The sequence below is a fragment of the Lycium ferocissimum genome, chromosome 3 (assembly GCF_029784015.1).
Source record: "Lycium ferocissimum isolate CSIRO_LF1 chromosome 3, AGI_CSIRO_Lferr_CH_V1, whole genome shotgun sequence".
Lineage (NCBI taxonomy): Eukaryota > Viridiplantae > Streptophyta > Magnoliopsida > Solanales > Solanaceae > Lycium > Lycium ferocissimum.
Window position 1 is genome coordinate 19149586 of NC_081344.1, and position 18126 is coordinate 19167711.

General features: G+C 36.0%; 1 protein-coding gene across 8 annotated transcripts in view; it reads left to right on the top strand.

Moving 5' to 3' along the window:
- The window catches only part of LOC132049972 (protein ENHANCED DOWNY MILDEW 2-like), a 28174-nt gene continuing 10048 nt past the window's right edge, over window positions 1–18126 (top strand). The window contains exons 1-19 of one of the 8 annotated variants that reach the window (XM_059440960.1): window positions 1–130; window positions 1670–2105; window positions 2180–2276; window positions 3098–3151; window positions 3229–3374; window positions 5780–5870; window positions 6075–6173; window positions 9958–10205; window positions 10314–10406; window positions 10490–10722; window positions 10801–10981; window positions 11129–11276; window positions 11386–11487; window positions 12920–13012; window positions 14677–14718; window positions 16061–16171; window positions 17664–17735; window positions 17814–17920; window positions 18001–18067. In XM_059440960.1, coding sequence (XP_059296943.1) covers window positions 1696–2105; window positions 2180–2276; window positions 3098–3151; window positions 3229–3374; window positions 5780–5870; window positions 6075–6173; window positions 9958–10205; window positions 10314–10406; window positions 10490–10722; window positions 10801–10981; window positions 11129–11276; window positions 11386–11487; window positions 12920–13012; window positions 14677–14718; window positions 16061–16171; window positions 17664–17735; window positions 17814–17920; window positions 18001–18067 — 2394 coding nt within the window. In that variant the 5' untranslated portion in view covers window positions 1–130; window positions 1670–1695. Of the gene's footprint in view, window positions 260–281; window positions 413–1220; window positions 1577–1599; window positions 2106–2179; window positions 2277–3097; window positions 3152–3228; window positions 3375–5779; window positions 5871–6074; window positions 6174–9957; window positions 10206–10313; window positions 10407–10489; window positions 10723–10800; window positions 10982–11128; window positions 11277–11385; window positions 11488–12919; window positions 13013–14676; window positions 14719–16060; window positions 16172–17663; window positions 17736–17813; window positions 17921–18000; window positions 18068–18126 lie in introns of those variants that run through there. The other 7 variants (XM_059440966.1, XM_059440964.1, XM_059440959.1 and 4 more) reach the window with 7 other exon arrangements.

An 18126-nucleotide genomic window follows, 5' to 3' on the forward strand; every position in this document is an offset into this window, starting at 1 on the left:
AATGAGCATTACTAACTCTGCAAAAGCAACTGCCTATTTCTGTGCTATACTACATAGTCCAGTTTCATCCCACGCCAAATACAAATATATACAATTTGATCAAACTTCAGACAAACAAACAAATATAATAGTACTTTTTTTGAAGCACAACTTTTTGTTTTCCACTCTATTTGTTTCATAATATTTCCTCAAAATTTCTGTCTCATTTCTCTTCACAAGTTGAAGGAAAAAAAAAAATGGGTTACCCACTTTAGGTATTGTATCATAGTATATTTTTACTTTTTAATTTTATATGTTTCATTTTTTGTTTGTGAAGTGGGTTTTTGGTGAACATTTGGTAAAAAAGAAAAAAGATATACTAATGGTTAGGAGTTTGGCGCTTAATGACTTTTGGGTTTTTGATGATCTCATGGTATTGCTATATTTTAACATTATAATATAACATTATGGTTTAGTAATTTTCTTGAAATGTTGGTGGTATCTTTATTTTATATGTTTTATTTTTTGTTTGTGAAGTGAGTTTTTGTTGTAGACTGTGTTTGTTGTTTTTTGGTGATCTTTTTGTAAAAAAGAACAAAAGATGTACTAATGGTTAGGACTTTTGGGTTTTTGATGATATCATGGTATTGTTATATTTTAACAATATAACATTATAGTTTAGTAGTAATACTTAAATTATTGCAGTTATTTTGTTGAAATGTTGGTGGTAGTTCTGAGATTAAATGATGATTCTGGACCTAGCATGTTTTTGGGGTTCTTTTTATTTTTTACTTTTTTGAATAATATCATAGGCTTGCTTCTATGGTAGCTAAATGATGGGTTTTTGGTTTTAACAGTACCCCATTTGAAATACAGTTTGTGAATGGTGTTGTTTTTCTTTCCTTTGTAGACTATAAACTCTTATAGATAAAACTGATTCCTAATATAGCTTTTGTGCATGTATGTGTTTGCCAACAACAACAACAACATACACATTGTATTCCCACAAGTGGTGTCTGGGGAGGGTAGGATGTACGCAGACTTACCTCCACCCAGTGTTTGCCATCTGTGTTTATTCTGAGTTCATCAGTTAAGTAGGATACCTTGTTCTTGTTGCGGGTGGGGTGGGTGGGTGGTGTGGGCGGGGGTGGAAGGTGTGGGGGTGGGGGTGGAAGGGGGTTTGTGAAGGGACAATATTATTGTATGGGTTTTAAAAACTAATAGTGTTGGATTGTGGACTACTCTGGAGAATGAAAAAGTAGAGCTTGTATAGTGAGTTTTGGAATTTGACTTGTCTTTTGCTACTTTTTGGACTACAAATGCTCTATTACTTGTGTCCTCCTACTGTTAATAGGTCTTTGGCTCAACTTTTAATTCTGGCAATACATTGAAGTTTTTACTATTATCTTCTTTTTCACCTTTATCATCTCTTTTTTTTTTCCCCCCTTCTTTTTTGTGTCTTCAATGCATCATGGAAAATTGTACTTAAATTAGGAGAAATCCATTTGACACATGGGGCTGTCCTGTTATATATCCACCATTGTCTAGTTATTTAGTTCCATAGCAGTTTCAGATGTTTACTTTTTTTGTGAGACATGTGTGTCAGTTATATTTTGTTTTGATAAATAACATATGTGACTATTTAATCAAGTGTTATTGATTCAAATTTTTTTTTAACTATGGCAAACAGGAAGACACTTCAAAAATTTATTGCTGATGGCATCATCTGACGAAGAGGGGGAAATTGTTGCCGACTGCATAAGCAATTACCATTTTCTTGACCTTAATGGAGAACCTGTTTCATTTTCAATATTGCCTCTTCTGTGGGGTGAGGATGACATATTTGGGGCACTGAATGAAGAGATAGTTTTGCGTGGAACTTCAGATGATGGTCTTCAGCACATCTATAAGAATGTTCTAGCATGGAGATTTGAACTTTCTTATGCCCTGCCAGAAATTCACGTGCTCTCTAAAGATAAAATCTGGATCAAACTCCTCAAACCTCGAAAAAGTTACAGAGATACTATCAGAACAATACTCATCACTGTCCATTTCCTCCACTTTGTGAAGAAGAACCCAGACACATTTGGAGAGACTGTGTGGAATTACATTCGGAAAATTTTAAGGTGCTGAAAGTTACACCTAAATCCTTTGTTGCCAATTTTGGTTATAATGGAACCTACTAAATCCGCTCTTTTAGTTCATACGAGGTACTACCTTCTAAGGATGATCTACTAGAGCACATGCCAACAATCAAAGAAGCTGCAAGGAGGGACAAAGATTTATCTAGTTCCAAGGTTGTGATGTTTTAGTTATTGGTATAATATGTGCATTGTTGTGTTGACTTTCTGCATAGCTATCTAATTTTCTTGGTGCATAGGTTATTGAATGGAGTTTCAAAGTATGTCTCTTTTCTGTAAGACAAGTGAGAGTTTGCCTAAGGGTGTGGCCTAGTGTGTCAATGAAGTGGCTTGAGAATCACGAGGTCTCAGGTTCAAATCCTAGCCGAGGCAAAAACACTAGGTAATTTCTTCTCATTTGTCCAAGTCTTGGTGGACAGAGTTACTCGGTACTTGTCTTTGGTGGGAGGTAGCATGTACCCCATGGATCGAACTGGAATTGGTCGAGGTATGCGCAAGCTGACCCGAACACCACAGTTATTAAAAAAAAAAAAAAAAAAAGAGAGACCAGCATTATATGCTTAGTTGAGCATGTGTTAAAATGCTTGAGGTGTCCTTACTGCTTTTCTAACTTTAGTTCCTAAGTTGTCATATGTCATTGAGAGAAACCATTTCTAAACTCAGACTGACAAGTTAAGCTCAGATTTAGCTAATAGCAGTCCCATGGAAGGAAACCTATATGTTTAACAGTTTAAGGCTGACAATATATTTCAATGTATCGTGACTAGTCTGATCCTTATTTGACGTGTCAGCTAGTGGTCTATCATTTATTTGCTTTTGAAACTTATGTGAGATACTGCATCTTTTCCTTTGTGAGAACTTTTAGTCGCTAATATGTAATCTAACCTTGCTGTGCTATCACTCGCTTCTTCTTTTTCGCTGCGTATACGTTTACATTTCCGGCATTATCCTGTATTGAAATTCACATTTTAAAACAGAGCTTTAATGCATTTCTTTTGGAGACATCACAAACGACGATACACGGTTATGAGGTTAGATGCAATTTATATGTTATCTCACTTATGCTTAATTAAGAGATTTTGGTTCTTAGTTGTGCCTTGTCTAGCAGTGCAATCAGGCGAAAAGGAGACCCCAGTTTATTACTGAGACCGATAACGATGCTGATAGCGGTGCTGATGATGATTCAGATGAAGATGAAGATGAAACATTTGACCATGTCTGTGCTCTTTGTGATGATGGGGGAGAAATTCTGTGGTAACTCAACATTTCTAATATAAGCTCTCTATATCTTGTCAAGGTGTTGACATATTAAGCATGGGCAAATATAAGCTCTCTATATCTTGTCAAGGTGTCGACATATTAAGCATGGGCAAATAAAAGAAATTAGAACTTAGAAGTGCTAAAACTATACATAATTAACTCGGAAACTTTGTTACCCATGATCCTAGGAACAACTTAAGTACGTCATATGATCGTTTGCCTTTTGTTTTCTCTCTCTTTATCAATTAATGGTTTTATTGATGTAAAAAGGGGGAAAATCCCTTGTACAAAGTATATACAAGTAAAACAAAATCTCAAACAGGGGTGTGTTTTTCTGCTAGGAGCATCCAACATCTATATTCTACACTAACTGGAATCTGATGGGTGCTCCCAAAATTTGCAAGAAGACAAATGTAACTTTGTGAATGTAATTCAATCACTTCAATGCCCATTGATTTCTTTCTATGGAGATAATTTATAAGAGTGGCAAAGGGGTATATCCCATGCTTTATTTCTTCCTTGTCGTTCTGGTTTTCCAGCTATGGAGCACGTACTGTACCCTCCTTACCCATTCAATTCCGAACTGGTTCCAAGTGACCTTCCCATAACCAATATGTTAGCAGATAGTAGCCGACATCCCTTGATTTTTTTCCCCTACGCGTATATTACCAATTAATGTTAAACCTTCTTCCTTTTTTACTTTTCGTGTAATTTCTCTGTTGTGGAATGGTTTCTCATGCTGCTAACCATGCAAAACATGGTGCTTTAGGAATCCAGACTAAGAAGTGAGGGTAATCCATGTTCTCCCTCCTTAGCAGGCTATATAGTAAATTGATTTGGTTGTGAATGACTTGTTTCTCTATTCTTCCAATTCCATGTATCTTGACTCATGATTGATAGTTGTTGCTTATACAATAGCTCAAGATTTGGAGCTTCACAAAATTTCAATCTTACAATTCTCTACTAAAGTTTAGGTTCTACAGAATTTCCCCTTCCTCCTTGATACTAGTTTATCTGAGAAATGTTAGTAAATTGTTGGTCGGATCAGTTTCCCAAAAAAAAAAAAATATATATATATATATTAACCAAAAATGTTAGTAACTTGTTGGTAGGATATGTTGGAAATTGTGGAGGAAGACATTTTATAAGGAATAATCTCCCCACCATCTCTATTTCAAAAATTGACTCTGGCTTTGTTCCACACTCTGAATCTGATAGGACTCGTTCCATATCTCTTCGTTATACATGGAGATAGGGCTAATGGATATTGTGCAGTGATCTCATTAGCCCTCCAATCAAAACTTGTGTATGCAATGTATTTTTCCGCTGTGATCCTTCTCCAAAGTATTTGTCTGTCTATACTGAACCTCTAGATCAAATAGTAGGGCCTCATCAAACGCCCACAAATCCACCACTCGTATACCAAATCTTGATAGGAGTCATAATCATCTTTCAGTTGATCAAGTGGTACTTCTTGACCTTCTCATTTGTATCTGACTGGAAATTCCTCTGCAGTTTCTCCAATCTACCCGCTATGTGGGAATTAGAGATATCATTGTAATCGTCTGTTCTATTGATTGTATTACAGGATGTTTGTTAAGTCAAAACAAGGTATCCTAGTGTCACAACAAATTGTTCCAAAGAGCAGTTCCAATGCGTCGATGCTATTTACAGAAATTATTCCGGTGATCAATCTTAAGAGCAAATAGCAGATTGTACACTGGCTAGCATCATCACTAGACTTCTCCAAATAGTGATGCTTATTCAAGTGAGGGTTTGAAATTGTACCCAAGTGGTGGAAATTCCACTCTGCACCACTTAGGACAGGGTTCATCCCTCAAAACATCTAACCTTTCCCCAATATTCACAGGCCCACCCTCCAAAAGAATTTAAAGGAAAAAATATTAGTCCCAATTGAATGCCATGGAACATACCTCCAAATCATAATTCTTCAAGTCTTTGTTCCCTAGCCTCCACCATGCTTCCCTTCCCCTCCACCCAAGAAATATAAAGAAAACTTGATGTTTGTCCTATCAGTCCATTCTTTCAGAATTAAGCTGGTCTGATCTAAAGAACTGAGATCATAACAAAAGTAACTAGATTTTATATTGGACAAAATCATCTGGTTCCTGTCTAAAGCTTAAAGATGCTAGAGAAAAATCAGGCTGATAGAGGAGATCAGCAATTCAGCATTGAACTCTTTTAAAGGGCATCATTCTTTTTGTCGCTGCCTTTTGATTGTGTAAATTGTTTTTTGTTTAGCCTTTTGCCATGGATTTACTTTTATTCACTTGTATGATTTTAATCCTAAGATGTTTGTGAAAAACTATGGTATTTGTCCTTAAACATTTTGCAGAGTGTTGTACTGCTTTAATGTTGTCTTTCTGCATATATTTCAGTTGTGAAGGCCGCTGCATACGATCATTCCACCCGACTGTGGAATCTGGAGCTGGATCTTGTTGTGAATCTCTTGCTTACAGGAATCACCAAGTAGGTGTCTGAAATTTTTGTTCCTTGTCCTGGGTTCTCAAAATTAATGCTACTTCTTCTCTCTATATTTGGCATCATTTCAGGATTTATCAAACTGCGCTAGGAAGTGTTTAATGTTTTCAGCATATCGTTATTTGTAAAGTTTCATCATGTGGCTTCCCTTTAACAATAAAATAAATTTTTTGACGTATGGCTGTTTCATAGGCAATCCAGACCTTCTTGTGCAAAAATTGCCGATATCAACAACATCAATGTTTTGCTTGTGGCTTGTTGGGGTCTTCTGACAAATCAACTGGTGCAGAGGTTTGGATTTCTTATCCTTTATACACAAATAAGAAAATCTTAAGGGTAGAAATAGAATCAACAAAATGCCAAAATTTCAAATTTTCTTCTTTGACTCGAAGATAAAATTTCACAAATCTATGTTGTAAGTTCTGTCCTTATTGTTGAGAATGCTGATTTTAACAAATAAGCAGATTTCATTAATGATTACATAGGATATTTTGTTATTTCTGTTTCTATTTTATTTCATTTGGTTAACTTTTTTCGGGTATGGAAGCCTTATTTCATAACTCAATCTTGTTTTATATCACTGAACCCCTATCCCTTACCAATTACAAGATGGATATTTAGTTGTAGTAAACAACATGTCTTCACATGCTAAAGGCTATGAAATCTTTGTCGGACCTTTTACACATGCACAAATTTGTAAAATCTTAAAACATTGAAGACCACTAGATCTAGACAAAAGGCAACTGGAGATAAGGGTGAGCTTCTCTCTCTTATGCTTTACTCTTTTTACTGTGTTGAATTGTGTCACTTGCCGTAGTGTCTTTGGACCATCCCTAGACAATGTTTAAGAAGTGTTAATAATATCTGGTTTTGCATTATGCTTCTACGTTTTTACTTAAGCACTTCCAAAGTGGTCTTTCATCTGTATACATTTCACTTTTCAGTTTTTGTTTCCTTTGTAGTCCTTAGGGGGAATACTGTAGTTTGCTCTGTGTTACAGTGTCAACATATTGCTCTGGACTATTCATTGTAACTAAGACAAGAATCTTCTCTTGTGGGATCTGTGGAAAAGCACAGTTTTGCAAAGAAATAGCCCACTTGTTTCTCGAGAAGAGAATAACTGTTTTTTAATCCATACATGACTCAAATCTTGTAGAACTTGAGCTGACTCTGTATCTAAATTACAACGGTGTCATAGGAAAATTCTTTTGTAAAATGGTGATCAGTGTTTTAAAGGTGGGGGCGTGAGGTGGGACGTTTTACTTAGCACGGGTGGACGCGTAGGCCTCGGGTCATGCGGCGTAAGCCCCATGGATCTTTGAATTTTTAATTTATAATGTAGTAAAATAGTATAATAACACAAAAATTATTAAAAATAGATTAATAAATTATTTTTTAAAAAATAAAAAACATGATTAAAGAAACTCATAGAAAACTTCTAACATGATTTTACAAGTATAAATAATGATACGATATAAAAGCTATTATGAGATGCATATCAACTCTAAAACAATTAAAGAATCACAATTTCTTTAAATATTTACTATCATACTATGCAACTTACCTCCCTTAAAAAATAATCAATAAAATTTCTCAGTATTATAATTAAAACAACACTCTTTCATGAATAAAAACTAAGTACTTTCAAATAGCGAAATAATAAATTTGATAATTTTGAGACGTAGGATAAAAACATGAAGATGAATGACTCGTGAAGATGTAAAATTTGGCTATATATTTTTAAAAGAAAAGTTAAGTGATATTCACCCTCACGGGGTTCTCAAATAGTAAATATGCAATACTACGACTTGTTATTTGAGTTACTCTCAAACTTCTTACTTCTATTGATGAAAGAAAACTATTAAGCATTATTCATTTATTAAAGAATTATGAGGGTCAATAGTGTTAACGAAGTTCTTTGACACATAATTGTGTAAGAACTGCCAGGTGAGCCCCGAGCGTTGGGCGTTAGGCCTGTTTAGGGCGTACGGTTGGGCACTTACGGAGTAAGCCTCACATTACTAAGCCCCGCACGTGCCAGTGCCCCGCCCCGAGGCGAGCCCCAAAACTGCCTTTTAAAAAACTGATGGTGATTTTTTTTTTTTTTTTGGTAAATTAATCAAATGTCATTAGTAAAGCATCAAGAAGATGCAAGGTTACAGGTGGGCAAAAGAAGCTGCTTCAATCAAAACGGGAAGCAAACTTAGACAAAAAACCTGTAAAACAGCCAAAAGGAATCCTGCCTATTGTACTAAGCTAAGCTAAAGACAGGGAACTAACAAAATCCAAAAAAGTATCCACATTGTTTACAGGGGTAAGAAAATGCCAACTAAATAAGCATTTTAAACATCTAACCTTGAGAGTACTAATAGGAGTTGAGATTCCATCAAAGCATCTGCTATTTCTCTCCTTCCAGAGACACCAAAAAATAACTGTAGGGATCATTCTCCAGATTCTTTTGATGGTTTTTCCAGCTCTCCACAGTGACCAGCTTGCATAGGCATCTTTCATGGATAAGGGCATTACCCAGTGAAGCCCAGTTAAGGAGTAGAACAAATGCCAAAGGTCAGCTGCTGCAGGACAGTGTAAAAATAGATGGTTTACAGTGCAACAATGATGGTGATTATCAATTATTATGTGTCATCATTCTTCAAGTCAAGAGGCTGAGTTTCTTGTGGGAAGTTTATTATGTAGGAGTGAATATTAAATAGGCTGGAGGGATGTTTGAAGGGAAGAATTTATCAGATTTAAGGAAAAACTAGGAGATAGAAACCAGATTTGACTGCAGTCAAAGAAATGCAGGAAACCACTTTGTTCTAAAAATCCAGAAAACCAAGAGAGAAATTGGTTGGGAAAGGTGGATGGGTGGGGGTGGGTGAGTACGCTAGGATTGAAGCAGGCTGGCATATCAGATTACGTTTGTCTTCTATTTCTCACCACTAGATAGTGCTAATATGAAAATGGTAATACTTACTACTTTCTGAAACAATGCTTAATCCTCTTGGTTCTTCTTGCCCAAGACTGTTCTTATGTACTATGCAAATTTCATCTCTTCTCCAGAAGGCTATTTCCATACCGTAATATGTAATGTTCATGAGATCCGCAACACTATATAGTGTCTTCACTTTATATCTTGGGACAGACCCTCATTGACAAAGGGTACTAAGAGAGATCCTATCAACTTCTCCAACCTCTTTGCCCACGTAGATCTGAGGATGGTGATATTACCTGTAACAGAGCAAGGGTCTGTCCCATTCTTCCGACTTCCAATGCACCACCCACAATGAACAAGTTTGTCTTTACCTCGAAAGAGGAGTTCAGAGTCAATTTGGTCAAGCGCAGGATCATCCTTATGGAACTTTCGAGCAAAGAGAGCACTACTGTCAAACATCTTTTGCATGTCATCAAGTGTAAGGTCATGAGGGTGTTGCTTTGGAGGGTTATCCCACGGTTTAAAGTGAAGATCATTGTTTACTGTAGTGTTACGTAACTCATGAGCATTACATATTACAGTATGGAAATAGCCTTCTGGAGAGGAGATGAAATTTGCGTAGTACATAAGAACAGTCCTGGGCAAGTTGTCCCATCCCCATGAAATTTGTCATATAATAGGATATGCTTAATCTTCTTGGTTCTTGAATTTGTGGCTGAGCTCCAATTTCTGCAACTAGGAACACTTCTCTTACCAACATAGCTAATAACTTTTGTAAGTTTCTTTATCATCTTTCTGTCACCGCACACGCTCAAGGAGACAAGAACATAATCTTCTACCCATTTGTTTTGTGTTTTGCTCAAATGAAGAGCCTTGGAAGATGGTTTGAATTTCCGTAGTTTAACCAGAGCCATTTCTGATTCCCAGAATATGGACGAACTGGTTCACAGTATCATCTTGATACTGTTTTTCAATAAAATCTTACCTTATCAAAAAAAAGAATATGGACGAATTGGAAATTGGATAGTGCTGGAGATACTGATATATGTTTCTTCTACATATCTTCCATCCCATCATCTCACTGTTTATCTATTTTGATTTCCAAATTTCTCACCTATATTTTATTTGCACAATATCCCAAAGGTCTTCCCCTGTGTTTCTGCAACTTGTGGACACTTCTTTCATCCTAAATGCGTCTCAGAGTTACTTTATCCTGATGATAAATGTCGAGCCTTAGAGCTGCAGAAGGAAATTGTAGCTGGAGAATCGTTTACTTGCCCTGCTCATAAATGTTTTATCTGCAAGCAAGGAGAGGATAAAAAGTCATATGAGTTACAATTTGCAATTTGTAGACGCTGTCCAAAGGCATATCACCGCAGATGCTTACCAAGGTTTCCTTAATCCATTTGTCTTGATACAGAGTGCTTTGATTAAATAATACTGAAGAACAAAGAAGTATTGGCATCTCATGTTTGTGTTTTCTTGCTGGCTCTTCTCAGATGTATTTCTTTTGAGCCTTCCAATTATGACAAAAGCATCCAGAAAAGGGCTTGGAATGATCTTTTGCCCCGTCGTATCTTGATATACTGTATGTAAGTATCATCTGCAACTTCAGGAATCATGAACAATTCATGAGATTTTCTGTTAAAGAATTACCAACTTACCTCCTGCCCAGGGACCACAAGATCATTCCTAAAATTGGGACTCCAAAAAGGGACCATATCTTATTTCCACATATTGATGGGAAAGCAAACTCGCAATCTTCAGGACTTCCATCAGGACCTGTGAGGATACTCTCACGAAGGAGTAAGGTCCTTGGTGCTCTCACTGAAACAAGACTCCTGAACATGAAAAGGCCTATTGAGGTGAGGCACAATGCTGCTGAAGTTGGTGATTCTTATGGAAAAGGTGCTAATGGCTTATACAAGCTCTTGATCTATAATTGGTCAAAGCAATATGTCTATTAAAGATTTACATCTATCTCAGGAAAACCATTTAAGCGTCCAACACAGGAAAGAGGCAAATGGAAGGTGCCACTGGATACAAAGTTGGTCTGTACCCCACAAAGTACTTCTAGTGGCAAGACAGTGAGTGTCCGACCAATTGTGCCAGTAATGAAGAAGGCCAGCGGTACACAGCAATTGGCAGATAATGAATTGAAAAAGAGGTGCTCAATGGACTTCATCACGTTCTTAAAGTTGAATCATCCTTCCCTTAGTATCAAATGATATATTCCATCCATGATAGAACTTTTAATGGATGTTAAATGCATTTGGTTAACCGATTTACTTTGCATTTGATACTGGGTTTGCAGAATGATGACTTTGATAAAAAACTCCACCGCTTCGTTTAATGTGGAGGAATTTGTGAATGAGCAGTACCGGAAATGTATCGATAGTAACTCTCGGAATTTTTTCACAGACAAAGACATTACCTTGGGAAAAGTTCAGAACTCCGTGAATGTATATCTACTAGTTCAGCATTGAAGAGAATGTACTCATTAATTTTTCTTCTAATTTCTTGTGCAGTTTCCTCATATAGAAAATCTTTCCTCTTTATGTTCTGTACCAGGCTATTCGAGTAGCCTTGAAGAAACTAGACGAAGGATGCAGCATTGAAGACGCCAAAGCTGTCTGTGAACCAGAAATTCTCAGTCAGATTTTCAGATGGAAGGTTGCTCCATAGGACCTAAAATGTTCTTTCATATGAACACAGGCTTTATATAGCTACATTCTTGCTCCTGACTTGATGTGTTATTTTCTGATTTAATTTGTTAAGACAAGTTTCTTGTTCCATAGATTTACGCTTTTTGGTGCAGTAAGTTCCCTTGGTGGGTGATACATAGGGAGTGCATGTCATGTCGAAAGAAGAGGAGTGTCAATATGACATATCAGAGATAATTGGAACAGAAAGAAAGGATAGAAAAAGAACTTCTAAAGCCCAAGAAAAGTTTAACAAGGCCCTAGTTCTCTTTCGAAGTGTTAACTCATGAAAAATACTTGACAAAACACCTTTCTCAAGAAAGAGAGTTGGTTCATATTATGTGACAGCTCTGGTTGGAGCTAAATGAACCATATCAATAGAAATGTAGTACCTCGCTCACTTCTTTTTAACCAACAGCTGAGAACTTTGTCTTGTTTGGATGGTGGTGACCTAGTTGTAGGAGTATAGTAGGTTATTGAACTTAGTACTTACAACAACAGAATTCTGGTGCACTTTTACAAGCGCCCACATGTGATCAAACAAGATGCTTTCATAGCTAGGGGTTAACTGTCTCCATGATAACATGAATTATGCTGTGCAAGAATGTAATAACCTCCCTTTGATGGTCTAGCTGTTACCTAGTTCAAAAATTAAACCAAAAATCTGCCTCAGCTGCTGGATGTTCCAGCAATGTTCTTAATTGTTTTCAAGAGTTCAATCTTATTTTTTTTTTGAAACAGGTAATTGTAAGAGTTCAATCTTATTAGTGTGAAAAGAAGGCTTATTGTATGTCATCATTTGGAGAATTGGCACCATTACCTTTGTGTTAGTATGGAAAATTTGTTTTTTATTCTTTTCCGGGAAATGTTTACTTCGTTCACCTTGATGTTCTCAATATCTCGTGTATAAGGAGAGACGATCATCTTACATAATATAAAACGAAAGGCATATATCTCAGTGTCAATAACCTATTCCTACACAGATATGGTTGTCCTTTCTGTACTGGAGACTATTATTTTTACCTGGAATAGTTCGTAAATGCAGCTAAAAAATCTTCTCTGGGAGCGTTGACTGATTGCAAGCAGATTCCTTTTTTCTTTTTCTTTCTGGGGGGTGTAATTGGTGATTTCTTTTGCTTCTATTGCTTTATCTATCGAATAAGACCATGTATGTGAAAATCTAGACACGTACCTTCCCAATTATGGATACCGGAAGTTTCCTGCAGTTTATGGATCTTTGCTTTCTATTCAGCAAGCGATTGAGATATCTTAAGCATTTTGATCTGTGTCGCTTGCCAATCATTTCTAATTATTAAGCTATATTGGAGCCTTTCATGGTTATTTTTGATCGACGATCTGATGAATGACTTGCAAATATTCACTTTTTGTCTTGTATGTTACAGAAGAAGCTAGGATCTTATCTTGCCCCTTTTCTCAATGGCATGCGCTATACATCTTTTGGTCGCCACTTCACGAAGGTGGACAAACTGAAAGAGGTATGCTCTTTTTTTGCATTTTATTATTAGATCTTGTATCTCAATGGAAGTGATAATAAAGCTGCACTGCACTAGTAAACTTTGTTTTCAATCTTCATAGTTTTCTAATTGACGTAACTTTAAAACAAACTCAATATAGCCGGTATACGTACTAGTAAACCCTGTCTTCCGTCTTCATAGCTTTTCTAACCGATGCTCGGTTAAACTTGCTGCAGAAACATTCTACATGAGGAAACAGATTAGTACCCCTGGAATTTTGCGTGTTTTCAGTTTTCTAACAAGGTTCACCAGTTGTGCATCCTGAAAGTAAATAGAGCTGTATAATTTCAGAATATGACGTAGAAGTGACAATAAAAAATTTCAAACTCTTTCTCTTATTTAGCCAAGCCTCGCTAAATGTCAGGATAATCATTCGGAATATTGTAATAGAATATTATTGATGATTCTGCCTTCGCTGAAAGTCAAGAGAACTATTAAGTATGGCTTTGCACAATATTTAAGTTGAAGTTGAAAAATAGGATTTGGAGCTGGAGAAAGGTTTGTGGAAGTCATGTTTGGACATGAACTTGGATGGCAAGTTAAAGATTTGAAAAAAATGTCACTTGGAATACTCATTCAGACTGCTATTTCAATATTTGGCGTGAAGTTCAAATCATATTTCACTTGAAGTACATATAATTTTTCACTTGAAATCTAAATTTTCATGGCCAACCAATTACTTGCAAATATTTTTCAATATTTGAAAGACTGAAATAGTTATTTGATGGACAAGCAAGCCATTAAGAATCTTATGTGGAATATCTTAATGATCATGTCATGATAATTAGGAATCCTTCTGTAAAGAAAAGAGAAAGAAGAGATATTGGGGAATGAATAGCTTAATTATTCCCTCAAGCAAGTTGGGACTTATGTAATGGTTACAAGTAATCCAAAAAAGGAAAGGAAAATAATTCCTATTCCTAATTTACACTCTTACATGGATTGTGTAAGGCTTTTCCAAATGCAAGGAATGATTACTTGCCATATTTACACGTTCGAAACGTTAACATTTGTAATACTCCCTCTCAAATTGGGATGTGTAAAATGTATGCTCGTAACTTGATATACATTTGCTCAATTCTAGAGCTGGAAATCGATTTTGTAAGACTATATGCTACTTACTGATCATTCGAGTTGATGAAATATATCATAATGCAATTACTTGTTTGACCATCAGTTTTCGAGTATATTAAATTGTGGTGTTCGAAGTACTGATGAAGTATTAAAATACTAGTTTAAGGAGTAGTTCAAGTGAAATAATAATGGTTTCCCTTTTGCAAATCTTCAACTTTCACAAACTTTTTAGCAGGGTTTAGGGAAGGTCCGTACCCTAAGAGGTGTGATGTACACAGCCTACCCTAATGCAAGCATTAGTGGCTTCTTCCGCGACTTGAACCCGTGACCTGTAGGTCACACGGAGACGACTTTACCATTGCTCCAGGGCTTCCCAAATGCCTACTTAATGTTCTAAAATATAACCTACTTGTATTTTGCTCTTGCGACACATAACATTTTATTTTTTTCCCATTATTTTTTTGTTGCTCGTAGTGATTAATGGCATCAAAACTTATTTGTGTTTTTGTGCAAATTAGAGGCTGAATTACAGCATGACTTTCCATATGCAGGTGGTTGATAGACTAAGATGGTATGTGCAGGATGGTGACACGGTAAAAAGTCCATATGATTTTGCTTCTTTATTTCCTTGGTAGTTGTCTCTCTTCTTGTATGACCATCATAACTTGCCTATCTTTCTTTCTTGATGGTTGCTTGTATTTATTGCCTAATTCTTGTGAAATTCAGTATGTACTTTTAACCTTTATGATGAAATGATAAAAGTTTAAGCCAGTAAGGTATTTTGATTTCAATGCAATATCAGATGACGAATAACTGAACAAAGAAATTAACGCTTAAAATATCAAAGAGCACATTAGAATTCTTATACCGGTGGTCCAAAGGCTAAGTCTGCATCTAGTTCCCTCGACTGTCAAGGGCTTCTAGTACTTCAGTTCTTGTTTTTTCAATTATAAGTACACATGGTTTTTACACCATGAACATATGGTTTTCTCGATCAGAATGAACGATTATAGAGTTGGTTTTCCTTTCACTCACTAAAACGGTTGGAATGATGGTTTTACTATCGCTCACCACTGCCGATTTATCCTTCACATTATCTTTCCTCTTTACTCCTTTCACTCTTTTTCAAACAAGAGAATTAGTTGTTCGCAAGCTTCAGTTTATCTCTGCGTGTTTTTGAGTATTTGCAGATTCAATAAAGTAATATTCTTCTCTCCTTGTATTAGTATCTCCTCTTTTCTCCATACATCCAACATGTTGACCATTTCAGATCATAAATGCTCTTGCTAGTAACTTAAGGTCTTCATAATAGTCTCTTATCTGCGTGCAGCTTCTTGCACTCCCAATTAATATCCTTGGGGAAACTCCATAATTCTTGTTTACTGGGAAAATCCTTCAATTTTTCTCCTTTTGTTGGAAATTCACACTTTCTCATCAAATACATCAGCTTTCTTGAGTTTCTTCTGAACTGTACTTCTTTTCTCTTATCCTTGTCAACTTGAGTAATGATCTTGAAAGTGTCTTGCATTTTCCTTATTCGGACCGTCACTTTTTGTCTCCATTTTGTACTTCTCTTCAGACCACTTGATTCAACTCCTTCGTGTGATTTGATCTAGTTGACTTCGTCGTATATTGTTGTCCTGCTAAGACAGATTTCTAATTCAGTTAAACAGATTCTTTTGCTCCTTCAATTTTTTCATTGTTAAAAATAATTCTTAGGGCTAACATTGGGGAGAAATTTGTTTTCAAAACCTTTGATTTTACCTGCGGGAGCCTTTACCATTCAGCAAACCTCGTATAAACATCTCTTGTCAAGCTGTTTTTTTTTTTTTTTTGCTTTGATTTATGTCTATTCTTCTTCTTCCTTCTCGTAATCTTGGTCAAACTATTGTAGCTCTGCATATTTTCTTATATGCTGAGGCGTTGCTTGTTCAGATAGTCGACTTCTGCTGTGGCTCCAATGATTTTAGCTGCTTGATGAAAGAAGAACTAGACAGAATGGGAAAAACATGTCAATTCATAAATTTTGATGTCGTACACCCAAAGGTAAATTATTTGATAACAATCGTATCAGCTTTCTTCATGAATTATGCAGGTGAACCAGATTCCTGCTCTTTTTTTTTTTTTTGATTTGTTGGTAAAGCGCATAGTAAAACTAATTTTTTGTTTTGTTTTGTTTTGTTTTGTTTTTTTAACTCTTTCAGTAACTCTTCTTTGTGTGATTGTTGTTGGATCAGTTCATTGAGTAGGGCCCTTCCTGTTATAGCTAGCTAGTCTTTTTTGCTCCAGTCAAATAATACTTTTACGATTTGTTCATTAACCAAACGCTACAACATAGTACTCGATAACCAGCATGTGGTATATTATTGCGGCAATAAAACCCACTGTGATGGGTTGTAATTAGAACGATGAAAATGACTCTATATATGCAGTATGTTTTTTCTTTATCATGGGTAGTTCAGGGATAAGTTTTCTTTAAGGGCATGGTGAAGTTTCTACATGTGCGAATATTGCTTAGCTTCAGTCTGTGTTGTCAGCACGAAATCGGTTGAAGAGACAGATCCTCCAATTTCACTTGGAAAATGGCTCGTAGACACGAGAGGTCACCAATATAGTAAGCTGTTTCTACTATTGGACAACAGGCCATCCTTGGCAATTTTGTCGCCACTTACAATGCTCAATAAGATGCTCCATTAGTGAGAAGATTTGCTCGACACTGTTATGATCATTGCTTTAAAATCTGACTTAACTTACCACGTCCGACCGAGTCAACTCGCTTGGTTAAATAGTTTGTGACTCGTGAAAAAGACTGATTAGTCTTGATTAAAGCTCAATCGACTCACCGAGATATAGGGAGTATTTAGTTTATCGAACCAACTCAAAAGCACATCACTACAATGTTATTTAGTACGTGTTATTCATGGCATTTGAGATGTCAGCGAGCCTGTGGTTTAATATAGCTATGAAAGTATTACCACACATGTTCCTTTCATGGAAGCATTATGAGCAAGTTTTAAATTTTAAACATGTTAATGATTGACTAGATCTTCAATTTATCTCAAATCACTGAGTAATACAGTTCAATCTCAAGTTTCTGCCTTTCGACTGTTGTTTAGCTAAATATGTGTGCTTTGATGCTTCACAATAGCATGCATCTAGTTGGTTTCTGGAGATTGATATAGATACGGACTCTTTATTTTTTATTTTATTATGCTGATTTTGCAACCGTTGCTTGAACTAATAGGGCATTCAAACATCATTCTATGAGTTACAGAAAAACAGGTTGACTTGGACATTTTTTGATAGATTGAACGATAGTGGGAAGGGAAGGGATAAAGTTAATGCATTTGTACTCCTATGTTAGTTTCCTACTTCCTAAACTACAAATATGAAAACCTTCCTCCCACTTTTGCTAGAATTCCATCAAGTCCACATTGCCCTTATCAGATCGTTTGCTATGTATTCATTAAATTAGTGCCTTCTCTGATTGTGTCTTGTAAGTTAATGAATGGCTTCTTGAAATTTCATAATTTTCCAGAATGATTTCAACTTTGAGAAGAGGGATTGGATGACTGTTGGTTTAAGAGACTTGCCAGAAGGATCCAAATTGGTATGTTGGAAACCATCAGCTTTGAATAACTTGACATTGTTTTGAAGTATTACCCATCTTATCTTGTATCTTGAATAGATCATGGGGTTCAATCCCCCTTTTTCCAAAGCATATGAATTTATAAGCAAAGCTCTCACATTCAGACCAAAGCTTCTCATTATTACTGTTCCGAAAGAAACAAAAAGGTGAATATTTACATTATGGAAACTGCAGGTTTAGTGATTTTCTGCTTACCAGCTGATTTATCAATCTTTTGCCATTGCAGACTTGATGAAAGAAAGAAGAATCCATATGATATAATTTGGGAAGATGACGTTATCTTGGCTGGCAAGGTGCAAAAGATTGAAAACCTAATATTTTTATCTCTCATTTTCTCTTCGAATGCGAGAGT